This window comes from Microplitis demolitor, chromosome 5 (assembly GCF_026212275.2).
Source record: "Microplitis demolitor isolate Queensland-Clemson2020A chromosome 5, iyMicDemo2.1a, whole genome shotgun sequence".
NCBI lineage: Eukaryota > Metazoa > Arthropoda > Insecta > Hymenoptera > Braconidae > Microplitis > Microplitis demolitor.
The window spans coordinates 10,001,059-10,015,155 of NC_068549.1; the positions used below are offsets into that span (position 1 = coordinate 10,001,059).

General features: G+C 29.1%; 1 protein-coding gene and 1 long non-coding RNA gene across 2 annotated transcripts; one reads left to right on the forward strand and one right to left on the reverse strand.

The window, feature by feature from the left end:
- The first annotated feature begins 410 nt into the window (after positions 1 to 410).
- Positions 411 to 5,439, forward strand: LOC106693277 (ATP-dependent DNA helicase PIF1). The gene is made up of 6 exons (XM_053739620.1): positions 411 to 914; positions 982 to 1,903; positions 2,311 to 3,673; positions 4,124 to 4,341; positions 4,594 to 4,830; positions 5,029 to 5,439. Exons 2-3 carry the CDS (start codon positions 1,834 to 1,836, stop codon positions 3,630 to 3,632), a joined length of 1,392 nt encoding a protein of 463 aa, XP_053595595.1. The 5' UTR covers positions 411 to 914; positions 982 to 1,833; the 3' UTR covers positions 3,633 to 3,673; positions 4,124 to 4,341; positions 4,594 to 4,830; positions 5,029 to 5,439.
- A 4,010-nt stretch (positions 5,440 to 9,449) lies between these two features.
- LOC128667762 (uncharacterized) lies at positions 9,450 to 12,761 on the reverse strand. Its single transcript, XR_008403716.1, has 6 exons — positions 12,262 to 12,761; positions 11,273 to 12,194; positions 10,780 to 10,997; positions 10,291 to 10,527; positions 9,957 to 10,092; positions 9,450 to 9,873 (listed from the first exon to the last, which is right to left on the reverse strand). It is a non-coding gene; the product is annotated as an uncharacterized LOC128667762 (long non-coding RNA).
- Between the last annotated feature and the right edge of the window lie 1,336 nt (positions 12,762 to 14,097).

Consider the following 14,097-nt stretch of genomic DNA (forward strand, 5'->3'; position numbering starts at 1 on the left):
GGAATTTGAAAGTCGAAATTTTATTTTTATTTAAGAAATATATTTTTTTAATTTAAATTTAAATTAGCTACTTCTCTTAGGCAGTTTATTAAGCAATTAAAAATATGTATAGACCAATCATCAAATATTAGATAATTATTTATTATTCATAGAAAAAATAAATAAAACTATATCTGTTTTCAAAAGTCGCGGCACTCTTAACACGAGTCAATAATATATTTATCTTGAACCAGTGTCATTGCCTCACGGGCATGGAGACTACCCACCCTGATAGCCAGTTGAGCTCAACCAACAGTCAAATTGCGCGTAAATTTGACGTCAGATTAAAGCCGCTATTTGAACCATAAACAAGTTGACGCCAAAAATTAATTTTTTTTGAAAAACTAAATGCCAAAAAATTGCTCATGAATTGCTCTTTCGAAATATACAATTGCTCTACTTCTATAATTAATAATTAATTAATTAATCGTAATTAAAAAATCAAAATAAAATTTCCAATTATCTCTTATTGTAAAGACTTATTTGGACCGTAATTGCTGCCAAAAAATTGCTCCTCCTTTTATCTATAAGAATTGATAATTGTTTTGTTCATAAAACCGTTTTTAATTAATTAATAATATAAATAATTATTTTGCACCTTTAAACCTGTGAATGACTATTGTGACGTCATCGTCGCGACAATTTGATTGTCGTTTTTATGAGGACGAGACATAGTGGGATATTAGGTTACATGCGTATGTGACTTTGTAAACAAACATTTTATTGTTATATTCTATTTAGGCTCGGTGTATAATTATAAAAAAATAATAATTTTAATGATCCTGAAATCAAACAGTGTTCTATTTCGTAAAGTTATCTATTAGTAATAGAGAAAAGCTGTTTTTTTTGTCATATTCAACATTCACTCAAAAAAGGTATGCACTTTAATTAAATATTAGTGACTAATTTTGTAAATTATTAATGACATTATTCATATTTTAGGATTACTTCTATATAAAAGGGATGCTAACTGAGCCAATAATTTTATGATCACGTTTTTCTTTATATAAGAGTATTAATAAATAGATGTAATTAAATTACCAAAGCAATTGTATTCTAACTTAACTATACAAATAGTTATTGCGAATTTAAAAAATCAATATTAATTGTGGATTTGCTCCAAGTACTTATAAAAATAAAAAAATTTTTATCAATCGGTTAATTGAATCATATGGAAGACGTGACAGTAACTCCAGCATCTGAAAATACTGTTAATCAAGATGAACTTAACCATCAACAGCACCGGAACATTGACGGCAAGGTATCGGAATCAATACTTCGTATTGGCAAAAAAAAAATCAGTCAATTATCTTGGACGCAAGTATGCAGAAGACCAAGTGTATTTTTCGAAAGCTAAAGTCTTGGGGGAAATATACTCGTTTATAAGAGTTGCTATCAAAACCAGACCTGATTATAACGGCGATTCTGAAATCTCGCTATGCAATTCAGTAAGAGTACATCTGTGTTTAATAAATTCGGTTCTACGGATAAAAAAGTGTAAGGCATAGTCATAACATTTTCCTATATCGGACCACAGACAAGCAATAAATAATTGCTATTATATTGTATTCAATGAAGTAATCATCCAGTCCCACCATCTTAGCTCTAGCGTGTCACAACATTTTAGAAAGAAACTTTTGCAGCGTTAACTTGGTGCTCCTTTATTATTTCGGTTAACACTAGTTAACTAAAATCTAAAAGTAAATTATTCAAATTTATCTTAAATTTAAGAAATAATGGAGAAATGTATATAAAGTGAATTTCAATAATTGTCATTTGATACTGTGATTGACAATGGAAGTCCTAGATTCAAGACTTACTCACGACAATGTGCCACTCTGTATTAATGATTCCATCAAAAAGTGTAAGTATGTTGATAAACATTACATCAATTCTGACCATAAATTTATTGAGCACGTGTTAATATCTATCGCCAACATCTAATATATAAAATTCTCGTGTCACAGTTTTCGTTCCCATACTCCTCCGAAACGGCTTGACCGATTCTCATGAAATTTTGTGAGCGTATTGAATAGGTCTGAGAATCGGCCAACATCTATTTTTCATCCCCCTAAATGTTAGGGGTAGTCCACCCCTGATTTTTTTTTTTTTATTTTTTAGACAAAATTTTTAGTTTCTATTTTTTTATGATACAACATACAAAAATACATACAATCCTTAATTTTTACCCTTCAACTATCAACCCTCATTTTTTATTAGCCATTTTAGTAATTTAATCATTTTTTATCTCCGGTCGCATTATGCTCGCAGTTTCAGCTGGACAAGGTGGGTTCTTCTTTTTGGATGCACCGGGTGGAACTGGCAAAACATTCGTTATTTCGCTAATTCTTGCTGAAATACGATCAAATAATGGCATCGCATTGGCCGTTGCATCATCGGGCATTGCAGCAACTTTATTGGATGGAGGTAGAACAGCTCATTCAGTATTTAAGCTGCCACTAAATATTCAGAATAACCCTGACGCAGTATGCAACATTAAGAAACAATCGTCCATGGCCACTGTGCTGAAACGGTGTAAAATTATTATTTGGGATGAATGTACTATGGCACACAAATATTCACTTGAGGCGTTGAACAGGACATTGAAAGATATTAAAAACAGTGACAAACTATTTGGCGGAACTCTGTTGGTCCTTTCAGGTGATTTCAGACAAACACTTCCAGTCATTCCACGTTCAACATACGCTGATGAGATCAACGCTTGCTTAAAATCATCTCCATTGTGGCGTAATGTTGAAAAATTACAGCTAAAAATAAATATGCGCGTTCAAATGCTTCAAGATCCATCCGCTGAAACATTTTCAAAACAACTCTTAGATATCGGTGATGGAAAAGTTGCTATAGATGAAACTGGATACGTAAAATTACCGACCGATTTCTGCACAATCGCTGATTCGCAAGATACTCTCATTGAACAAATATTTCCCGATGTACACACACGGTACATAAATCATGAGTGGCTTGCAGAAAGAGTGATTTTAGCGGCAAAAAATGTAGACGTTGACAATTTAAATCTGAAGATACAAATGTTGTTGCCAGGGAACTTGGTATCATATAAATCTATTGATACAGTTTGCGACGACAGCGAAGCAGTAAATTTTCCCATAGAGTTTTTGAACTCACTGGATTTGCCAGGCATGCCACCGCATAATTTACAATTAAAGGTTGGATCTCCAATTATCTTGCTTCGTAATTTGAACCCGCCTCGGCTGTGCAACGGTACGCGATTAGTCATTCAAAAATTAATGAAAAATGTGATCGAAGCCAGAATTTTAAATGGCAAGTTCAGAGGTGAAAATGTACTCATACCACGGATTCCTATTATACCTACAGATGTGCCAATTCAATTCAAACGTATTCAGTTTCCGATTAGATTGGCATTTGCAATGACTATCAACAAATCCCAAGGTCAAACGATGTCTGTTTGTGGATTAGATTTGAGAACACCATGTTTTTCACACGGACAATTATACGTGGCATGCTCTCGAGTGGGTAAACCATCCAGTTTGTTTGTGTTAGCTAGAGATGGACTAACAAAAAATATTGTTCACGCTATAGCATTAAGAGATTGATATTGTTTAATAGTGTTACTGTCGTAATTGTTTAATTAATGGTATATAATTTTAAGGAATCAATTATAATAACTTAAAAATAATGTTTGCCTTTTGTTATTTTTATATTACCTCATCGTTCACAGCGCTCCATGCTTATTTCACGCATATACCACATTCTTACATATATACAATATACATATTCTAACATACATACATACATACTTACAATAAGTAAGCTATTTTTTGTCTACACAAGAAATGACTAGGAAATTATTTATTTGGCAAAACAACGTTTGCCGGGTCAGCTAGTATTAATATACTGGCATATTGTTTTTTATTTAATCACATCATAGCAAATCACATTAACTCTTCACAACAATTATTTCTTGGTATACTTAATTTTGTTATCACTATTCAAATATAAAAATATTTTTCTATATTTTTACCCATTTTTATTATTTGTAGATTATTAACTATAATATAACCAACTTTTGCTTATTATTTAACAGTCACATTGAGGCAGATACCGGGGGACACAAAATCCTTTGTGAAAGCGAGATACATCTTTAGAATTTCTATGATTCGCGCTGATCTATGCTAAACGAGTTGATCTATTGATTGCCATTGTATCTATGGATAATCAGATGATCTACTCTAATAATAATGACGTCAATGATACCATCGATGTCTGTCCACAAATTACTTCTGTCAACGATACATTCTGCCTGTAAGTTTTTTTTTTTTTTTTAATAAATAATCCCATTGAATAAAATTATTTAATTGAAGATTTTGATTGTAGTGAATATTCTATTATTTTTTATTTGTCAATCAACCGTTTATCCTAGTGGATTTTAGTATTAAATTTTTTTATTCTACTACTTAGTTTATAATTATTTGAATACTAATCATTTAATATTGTTGTAAAAAATTTTAATTTATGAATATTAAACAGAAAACATAATAGGATTCATTTTTACAGAGTCCAGGAGAGTTCAATTGGAACGATATGACCCAAGTAATAATACTGGGTTTGTTTTCTTTTGGCTATGTAATCGGAAATGTTCTGGATAGATGAATGGATGAAAAAATCCACGGTAACTTAGTTTACGGTTTCGGCATATTTTTAACTCTTCTATTAACCGTAGTAGGCCTATTTGCTGCTTACTGGAATTTTGTTCCGTTTTTAGCTGTAAGAACTGCTGAAGGATTTACTGAGGTATTTTTATATTTGGTATTAAAACTTACTTTCAGTTAAATTCAAATTTTCAATATTTCTTGAAATAATTTAATTAATTGTACAAGCAATTTACCATTTTTTTTTATTGATTATAATTTTTTTATAAATTATTAATCATTTCAAATTTTTAGCAATTATAATATAAGCTACATTTAAAAAATTAATTAATAATTTCAGGGTGTGTCGTTTCCTCCATTGCATTCAATGAATGTACACTGGACCCCGCCATTAAATCGAAGTAAATTTACTGCTTTAGTTTATGCAGGTTACTATACTTTAATTAACAATTACATATTACAATGGTAAATAGTTAAAATATAAACTTTTCATCCAAGATATGTGTAAAATAAATGTAATTAAAGGACACAAATCGGTATCATTCTGTTGTAATATAGAGTTCGTAATAATTCACGATTTAAATTATTCTCTTTCATTCAATTGTTGATAATCAAATTTTTTTAATAAAGCTAGTCATTATATTAAAAATTGTGAATTTTTTACTTACAGTATAATCTTTTTTGAAATTACAATGCATGTCACTGTTGAGAAGAAATATATTCTAAATTCTTATCTGAGCTCTAACTTAATTCTTACTACATTAATAAACTTATTGCAAATATTTATAATTTATTTTTAATAAAATTCGAAATTAAAAAAAAGTAATTTTATCTAAACAGGTCAATAATTCATTTTTATTATATTTTACCCTAATTTAGTTTATAAAACATAATAGATATTATCAAATTAAAACATAAAATAATAAGGAAATGTTAATATTAGTTGATTTGGGATTACAAGGGCTAGGTTTTGAAACCAAGTCATCAATTTTTAGCCAATTATTGTTGATCGATCTTGTATAAGCTACATAATGACCGACACTATTCAAATATACTGGTGGCACAAACTCTACTAAACCAAATAATAAGTAATTTTTGTCAAGTATCTTTAATTTTGTTGGGATACTTGCCAAATTCTCCGTTAAACGTTGATTATTATGAAGTTTTGAGAGAGAAGTCGAAGGTATGTAAAAATGACTTATATCTAAGCATATAAATGCATTAATAAAAGTAGATTTTTGACCAGAGTTTTGTGAACACGATTTACAGTAGAGTGATGATTCTTCTTTCAATGCATCTGAAACACTGTCCTGTAACTTGACTATTCCACTCTGCCAGACTTTCTTTGCTGATATGCTTAATGTTGCAAATTTTTTTATTGATTTTTTTTTGCATAAACGGTTTGTGCAAGTTAACTCTACAATGCTTGAATTGTATGGAAATTTATTTAATAGTCACTGCATTAATACGTTAATATCATCCGCACAATTTATTGTACCATTTTGACCCGGATATAAAGTAAATAATAATTCGATCCTTTTTTGATAAAATGGTGCTAAAGCTCCAAACTGAGCATAATGTGTAATACATGAAAAAAAACTCTTGGATTGACTCTGTGAATCGATGAAATTTTTAAAATTTTGAAAGTTCAAATACCCAAATGACAAAATTTCACACAAACTATCAAATCCGCACGTATTATGTAACATATATTTAGATTTGTTAACTGTTCGTGGTTTTTTTCTACTACCATTTTCAATTAATTGTTTTTTCTTCTTTATTTGAGATAGTTTTTTATTAGCAATATTTTCGTGAAGAGTTTTAACATCAGGACATGGAGTTACATATTTACCTCTTTTTTTGCTAACTGTTGGCTCACAATGCACCATTTTCCGTTTTGTTGGTAGTTTTTCAGTTTTTAAATTAAATTTTTTAGGTAATTCTAATATAATACTAAAACTATCGTCACCGTTTTGAGTGAAAGAAAGTGCGTTGGAAGTCGATGAAATTAAAATATTTTGCTCATTTTTTTCTGGTGTAGATTCATATAATGGGCATTTTCGATACGAGTCTTGTATCTTGTTTTCAGACATTAATTTAGAAAACTCAGATCTTAATAGCAAAGAATTGCAATTTTTTTCAGTTGAGAAGAGAAGTGAAGAGTCCAAAATAGGTAAGTCTGCATGTTTTTTTACAGGTGTTAAATCAGCCAATGAAGAATTCGACGCCGTTAAATCACCTATAGATGTGGGAAGAGAACTAAACGAATTAGTTATTAGATGAGTGTCATTGTCTTCGAAGGTTGAGTTTATGTTTTCGTCAATGTCCAGTTTGTTTTTCCAATTTTCACGAGCATTCAATACATCATTATTTATTTTCTTTGCTTTAGTACTGTTCTTCATATTAAATTTTGGTTGTAATAAAGATTTTTTTTTATCAAATTTAGATCTAGCTTCTATCATCCGGGCTGTCAATGATCTCATGTGTTTTATAAGTATTTTAATTATACTACTAGGCCGATGATTATTTAAAAACTCTTCTTTAACTGTCCTAAAATAATTTTCGGATCTTGCAGATGTTGGAACACTAATATCCGAGTCAAAAATTGCTAGCATTACATTGGTCCAAGCAGGAAATTTTTTAAATAAACGTTTTAATTCTTCTAGAATTACGGGAAAATGGTATGAATTAATATCATCGAAACTCACTGATGCAAGATCCAACTTTGTATTACTAATACATGCCTCTTTAGCAAGATTATCAATAAAATTTTCAAGTTCCTGGCCACTTGTTTCCTCTTTATCATCATCATTACAAGATAAATGTTCATCACATTCTTTTTCTTTGCCACAAAATGTTGTTTCTCGCATGCTTTTATAGTTAATACTACTATCAAATTGAAACGTTTCTATTTTGGATAAAATCCACTGAATATCTTCTTTACAGCCGTGACTATTTTGGCAGATTTTAAAGACTGCTGTCATTAATTTTTTCAGTTGATCAAAACAATCAATCGTACTCATTAATCCAATGACACGTAAATAAAAATCTTTAATACCTGGTTTCGCGTTTGTAAAACATTTTAACGAAGATATCCAGTGAATTAAATGCGCGATATCAATTCTTAAATACGGTTTTGATATAGACTGACGCTTACTAATTAAATATTGATAACAGCATTCTAAATATTCACCGTAAGTCTGATTATTTGTCGCTAAACAAATCGCGTTCTGTAAAGATTTTGACATGTCAGTCACAATATCTTGTGGGATGTGGGCACCACTAGAAATCCATTCCCGAAGCCACGTTGTGATAATTATGGTATCGTGGCGTTCCGAAAGCATCTGACATACTGGAACAATTAAATCATCTATGTGAGTTACAACTTGATAGAGGAATATCGGTCCATTTGAAAGACGTCCATCATAAAATATTTTCCGTGCTAGACTTCCAGTTGCGTCTATCGAAACTATAGGGTTCAATTTAAGTATGTCGTTATACACATCAATCTGCTCGATGCTCCAATAAAATGCAAAAAACTTATCAAAGCCCGTTTGTCGTAACGTAGAACAAAATTCTGCTTCATATTTTATCCGATTTAAATTTTCCCATAAATTTCCCTGTATCCCAAAATCTTCATTTTCAGCTTCGTGTTTAATTTCGTTTAAGACCTTAGTTGACGGGATGAGCGGTGAAATCTGATCTCCATATTTCTGGAATCTTAAAATTAATTCCTCCCGATACATAGCACTTTTTTTATTTTTCAACTCTTTTTTCACTTGTTTTCTTCTTCCTTTCGACACATAACGTTTTTTATAATGGGGGATTTCTTTGGTATTTAAAGTGAAAATGGTCATTTCAGCGTTGTTATCTTGGGTATTATAACTACTTTCACCATAAATAGCAGCATGACAATTTTTATCAGCACAAAACCCATTAACTTTTACTCTATAATCATTTTTAGTACTTTTGTCATCTTCATTTTCAAGACTAAAAACTTTATTACTTTGGAAACTAAATGCACAAGGCAATTTAGTTTCATTGTAAATTAAATCTGCCATAGTATGCGTCCAATTCTCCTGCAGCTCGAAGTATGGTCGATTGTTTTTGTCATATTTTTGGATAGGTTTAATCGAAGCCCATACATCTGTCGGAAATTTTATGACAAATGTCGATAATTTACTTTTACAAGGATGATCATTAGGTTGAGTATGGAGTGTAAAATCAGGATCATTTGGATCGTCTAAAAAATCACTATTATCGCTTGCTAACGGTGACTTGTCATCTGCACAATTATCTTCCACCTCAGCTTCAGATTCATTTACATTTTTACATTTAATGTAGCTTGTAAGGATCGCATTTCGATTTTGCGAAATGTAAAAATATAAATTTAAAGGCTTCATGCGGTAACTTCCAGAATTTAATTTCCATTTTGAGCAAATGTCCTTCCAAATTGGATTAGATCTAGATTTCACTTGACCATTTTTTTCGAAAATTTCGAATTTCTGGATAGTTTCAAATATCTCAAAGTGAGATACTGCCGCCCAAGAAGTCATAATAAAAAAGTAAATTAAACAACACCAAACTTAAACAACAACAACAATAATATTTTACAACTAATTGTTCATGATTAGCGCGCTATTCAATTGTTTTTAAATATGGTGCGTCGAGATGCGCAGAGTAAAAAAAGTTGGCGGCAAACCAACGTTTAAATAAAACAATAATAATTAAATTTTTATAGAATTTATTTTTATAATTAATTATAGAAACATAAAGTCGATTTTTATGATAATAAAACAACTAAATTAATAGTGCATCATCATGTAAGTAAGATAGATTGAACAAAGTAGTGATAACAGATTCAGGCAGACATTAATTAATTTTTAAAATACTAAAAAATGAAAAATTACATATTTAATGAAAAATAAAAAAATAGAAACTTGACTTGTAGAAAATTAAGGATTTTATATGTGCCTTTTAATATAAATTATTAAATGATAATTTCTTATTAATTGTTTTTTTTTTTTTTCATTCAAAAAATTAAAGCAAGGTTACTGAATTTGAAGTAATATAGTATTTTTCTTGATTTTTCTGTTGATCGAATTACTGTTTTCTATCTCTAGTTTGTCGACTTCTATGCTTACATGTTGTCCTCTGACAACTGCATGGGTGAGGTATCTGGAAACTAATAATAATTCATTTTAAACAAGATATAAAATTATTCAAAAATTCATAAACAAATATATATTCAATGTAGTTTAAACTTACCTTTAACATACCATTGTAATATGTAATTGTTAATTAAAGTATAGTAACCTGCATAAACTAAAGCAGTAAATTTACTTCGATTTAATGGCGGGGTCCAGTGTACATTCATTGAATGCAATGGAGGAAACGACACACCCTGAAATTATTAATTAATTTTTTAAATGTAGCTTATATTATAATTGCTAAAAATTTGAAATGATTAATAATTTATAAAAAAATTATAATCAATAAAAAAAAATGGTAAATTGCTTGTACAATTAATTAAATTATTTCAAGAAATATTGAAAATTTGAATTTAACTGAAAGTAAGTTTTAATACCAAATATAAAAATACCTCAGTAAATCCTTCAGCAGTTCTTACAGCTAAAAACGGAACAAAATTCCAGTAAGCAGCAAATAGGCCTACTACGGTTAATAGAAGAGTTAAAAATATGCCGAAACCGTAAACTAAGTTACCGTGGATTTTTTCATCCATTCATCTATCCAGAACATTTCCGATTACATAGCCAAAAGAAAACAAACCCAGTATTATTACTTGGGTCATATCGTTCCAATTGAACTCTCCTGGACTCTGTAAAAATGAATCCTATTATGTTTTCTGTTTAATATTCATAAATTAAAATTTTTTACAACAATATTAAATGATTAGTATTCAAATAATTATAAACTAAGTAGTAGAATAAAAAAATTTAATACTAAAATCCACTAGGATAAACGGTTGATTGACAAATAAAAAATAATAGAATATTCACTACAATCAAAATCTTCAATTAAATAATTTTATTCAATGGGATTATTTATTAAAAAAAAAAAAAAAACTTACAGGCAGAATGTATCGTTGACAGAAGTAATTTGTGGACAGACATCGATGGTATCATTGACGTCATTATTATTAGAGTAGATCATCTGATTATCCATAGATACAATGGCAATCAATAGATCAACTCGTTTAGCATAGATCAGCGCGAATCATAGAAATTCTAAAGATGTATCTCGCTTTCACAAAGGATTTTGTGTCCCCCGGTATCTGCCTCAATGTGACTGTTAAATAATAAGCAAAAGTTGGTTATATTATAGTTAATAATCTACAAATAATAAAAATGGGTAAAAATATAGAAAAATATTTTTATATTTGAATAGTGATAACAAAATTAAGTATACCAAGAAATAATTGTTGTGAAGAGTTAATGTGATTTGCTATGATGTGATTAAATAAAAAACAATATGCCAGTATATTAATATGTTGGCGATAGATATTAACACGTGCTCAATAAATTTATGGTCAGAATTGATGTAATGTTTATCAACATACTTACACTTTTTGATGGAATCATTAATACAGAGTGGCACATTGTCGTGAGTAAGTCTTGAATCTAGGACTTCCATTGTCAATCACAGTATCAAATGACAATTATTGAAATTCACTTTATATACATTTCTCCATTATTTCTTAAATTTAAGATAAATTTGAATAATTTACTTTTAGATTTTAGTTAACTAGTGTTAACCGAAATAATAAAGGAGCACCAAGTTAACGCTGCAAAAGTTTCTTTCTAAAATGTTGTGACACGCTAGAGCTAAGATGGTGGGACTGGATGATTACTTCATTGAATACAATATAATAGCAATTATTTATTGCTTGTCTGTGGTCCGATATAGGAAAATGTTATGACTATGCCTTACACTTTTTTATCCGTAGAACCGAATTTATTAAACACAGATGTACTCTTACTGAATTGCATAGCGAGATTTCAGAATCGCCGTTATAATCAGGTCTGGTTTTGATAGCAACTCTTATAAACGAGTATATTTCCCCCAAGACTTTAGCTTTCGAAAAATACACTTGGTCTTCTGCATACTTGCGTCCAAGATAATTGACTGATTTTTTTTTTGCCAATACGAAGTATTGATTCCGATACCTTGCCGTCAATGTTCCGGTGCTGTTGATGGTTAAGTTCATCTTGATTAACAGTATTTTCAGATGCTGGAGTTACTGTCACGTCTTCCATATGATTCAATTAACCGATTGATAAAAATTTTTTTATTTTTATAAGTACTTGGAGCAAATCCACAATTAATATTGATTTTTTAAATTCGCAATAACTATTTGTATAGTTAAGTTAGAATACAATTGCTTTGGTAATTTAATTACATCTATTTATTAATACTCTTATATAAAGAAAAACGTGATCATAAAATTATTGGCTCAGTTAGCATCCCTTTTATATAGAAGTAATCCTAAAATATGAATAATGTCATTAATAATTTACAAAATTAGTCACTAATATTTAATTAAAGTGCATACCTTTTTTGAGTGAATGTTGAATATGACAAAAAAAACAGCTTTTCTCTATTACTAATAGATAACTTTACGAAATAGAACACTGTTTGATTTCAGGATCATTAAAATTATTATTTTTTTATAATTATACACCGAGCCTAAATAGAATATAACAATAAAATGTTTGTTTACAAAGTCACATACGCATGTAACCTAATATCCCACTATGTCTCGTCCTCATAAAAACGACAATCAAATTGTCGCGACGATGACGTCACAATAGTCATTCACAGGTTTAAAGGTGCAAAATAATTATTTATATTATTAATTAATTAAAAACGGTTTTATGAACAAAACAATTATCAATTCTTATAGATAAAAGGAGGAGCAATTTTTTGGCAGCAATTACGGTCCAAATAAGTCTTTACAATAAGAGATAATTGGAAATTTTATTTTGATTTTTTAATTACGATTAATTAATTAATTATTAATTATAGAAGTAGAGCAATTGTATATTTCGAAAGAGCAATTCATGAGCAATTTTTTGGCATTTAGTTTTTCAAAAAAAATTAATTTTTGGCGTCAACTTGTTTATGGTCAATTATCGGACAAATAAAAAATTTTATCGGACATTGACGGACATTGGACGGACAATTGATTTGTTTATAACAAAATCTAAAAAATTAATTTTGAGGTGCCAAGTTAAGGGAGCTCATTAATGATGGCGATTGTATGTTGCCAACATACTTGGTAGCATCGAAAGTTGTAGCAAGTAGAAGTTTATGCTCGTGCGATTTAGTGGTAGCAGTATATATATTATATTATGCCAAATTAACTTTATACTAGAGTATACAGCGGTATAAACTTTTTAAATTTTTATATCTCTGAAGGTAAAGTAGATCTCGAAAGGTAACTCTAACAATATACGCGGGTAGGGATCGGAATAAGAAAATTTAAATTCACATAAAATTTCTATTAAGACATTTATTAATAAAAATAAAGACATTAAAATTTACGACTATCATTAAAGATTGTTATTTTGATAACTGTATTTTATATTTTCTTAAAAATAGATAATTTAATTAACATATTTTTAATAATTGAAAATATTTTATTGTCATGATATAATTTTTACTTCATTTGAAAAATTGAATTATTTACACATAAGTTACATAACAAAAAAATAATAGCTAATTGAAAAAAAAAATTATAAATTATAAAATAATTAATTTACTAATTATACCAATATTATTCAAATAACATATTAGTCTTCCCTTTTTATCCATAAATAATTGATAAATTATTTAAAGAAAAAAAAAAAAAAAAATTAGGCAACAAAATGCCCGACATTATCAAAAAAATTTACTTCAATCATTCCTTTAACGATACAAAAACATAAAATAAATTTCACAAAGTCTAACATTTTAATTTCTTAAATTATTCGATTTGGCGTGAAATACGCTAGAATTGAACACTCTCCAAAAAAGTCTCTTATCACTTTTTGATACATCCATTCTTTTAAAAGTTATTTAAGCTTGAAGTCTAATTTTTATTAAATTTTCAAATGTTTTAACTTTTCCGGCAAAACTATCAGACTTATTACAAAATATAATGAAACCTTCTTTGTAGACAATTCTATTCTCTAAGAACTATTTCTAATGAAGTTCTTCGAATTTCGCATCGTTTTCTACTTATTTTTATTTTAATGTTAAGCACATAAAAAAATAGTCTTCTGTTCGATTTTAAAAGCTTGGCATAAAAACGAAAATAACTAGGAAACAATGCGGGATTCGAAAAAACTTTATTGGAAGTAATTTGTAAGGCATAGAATTGTCTACAAAAAATTAACGGGCTAATGAT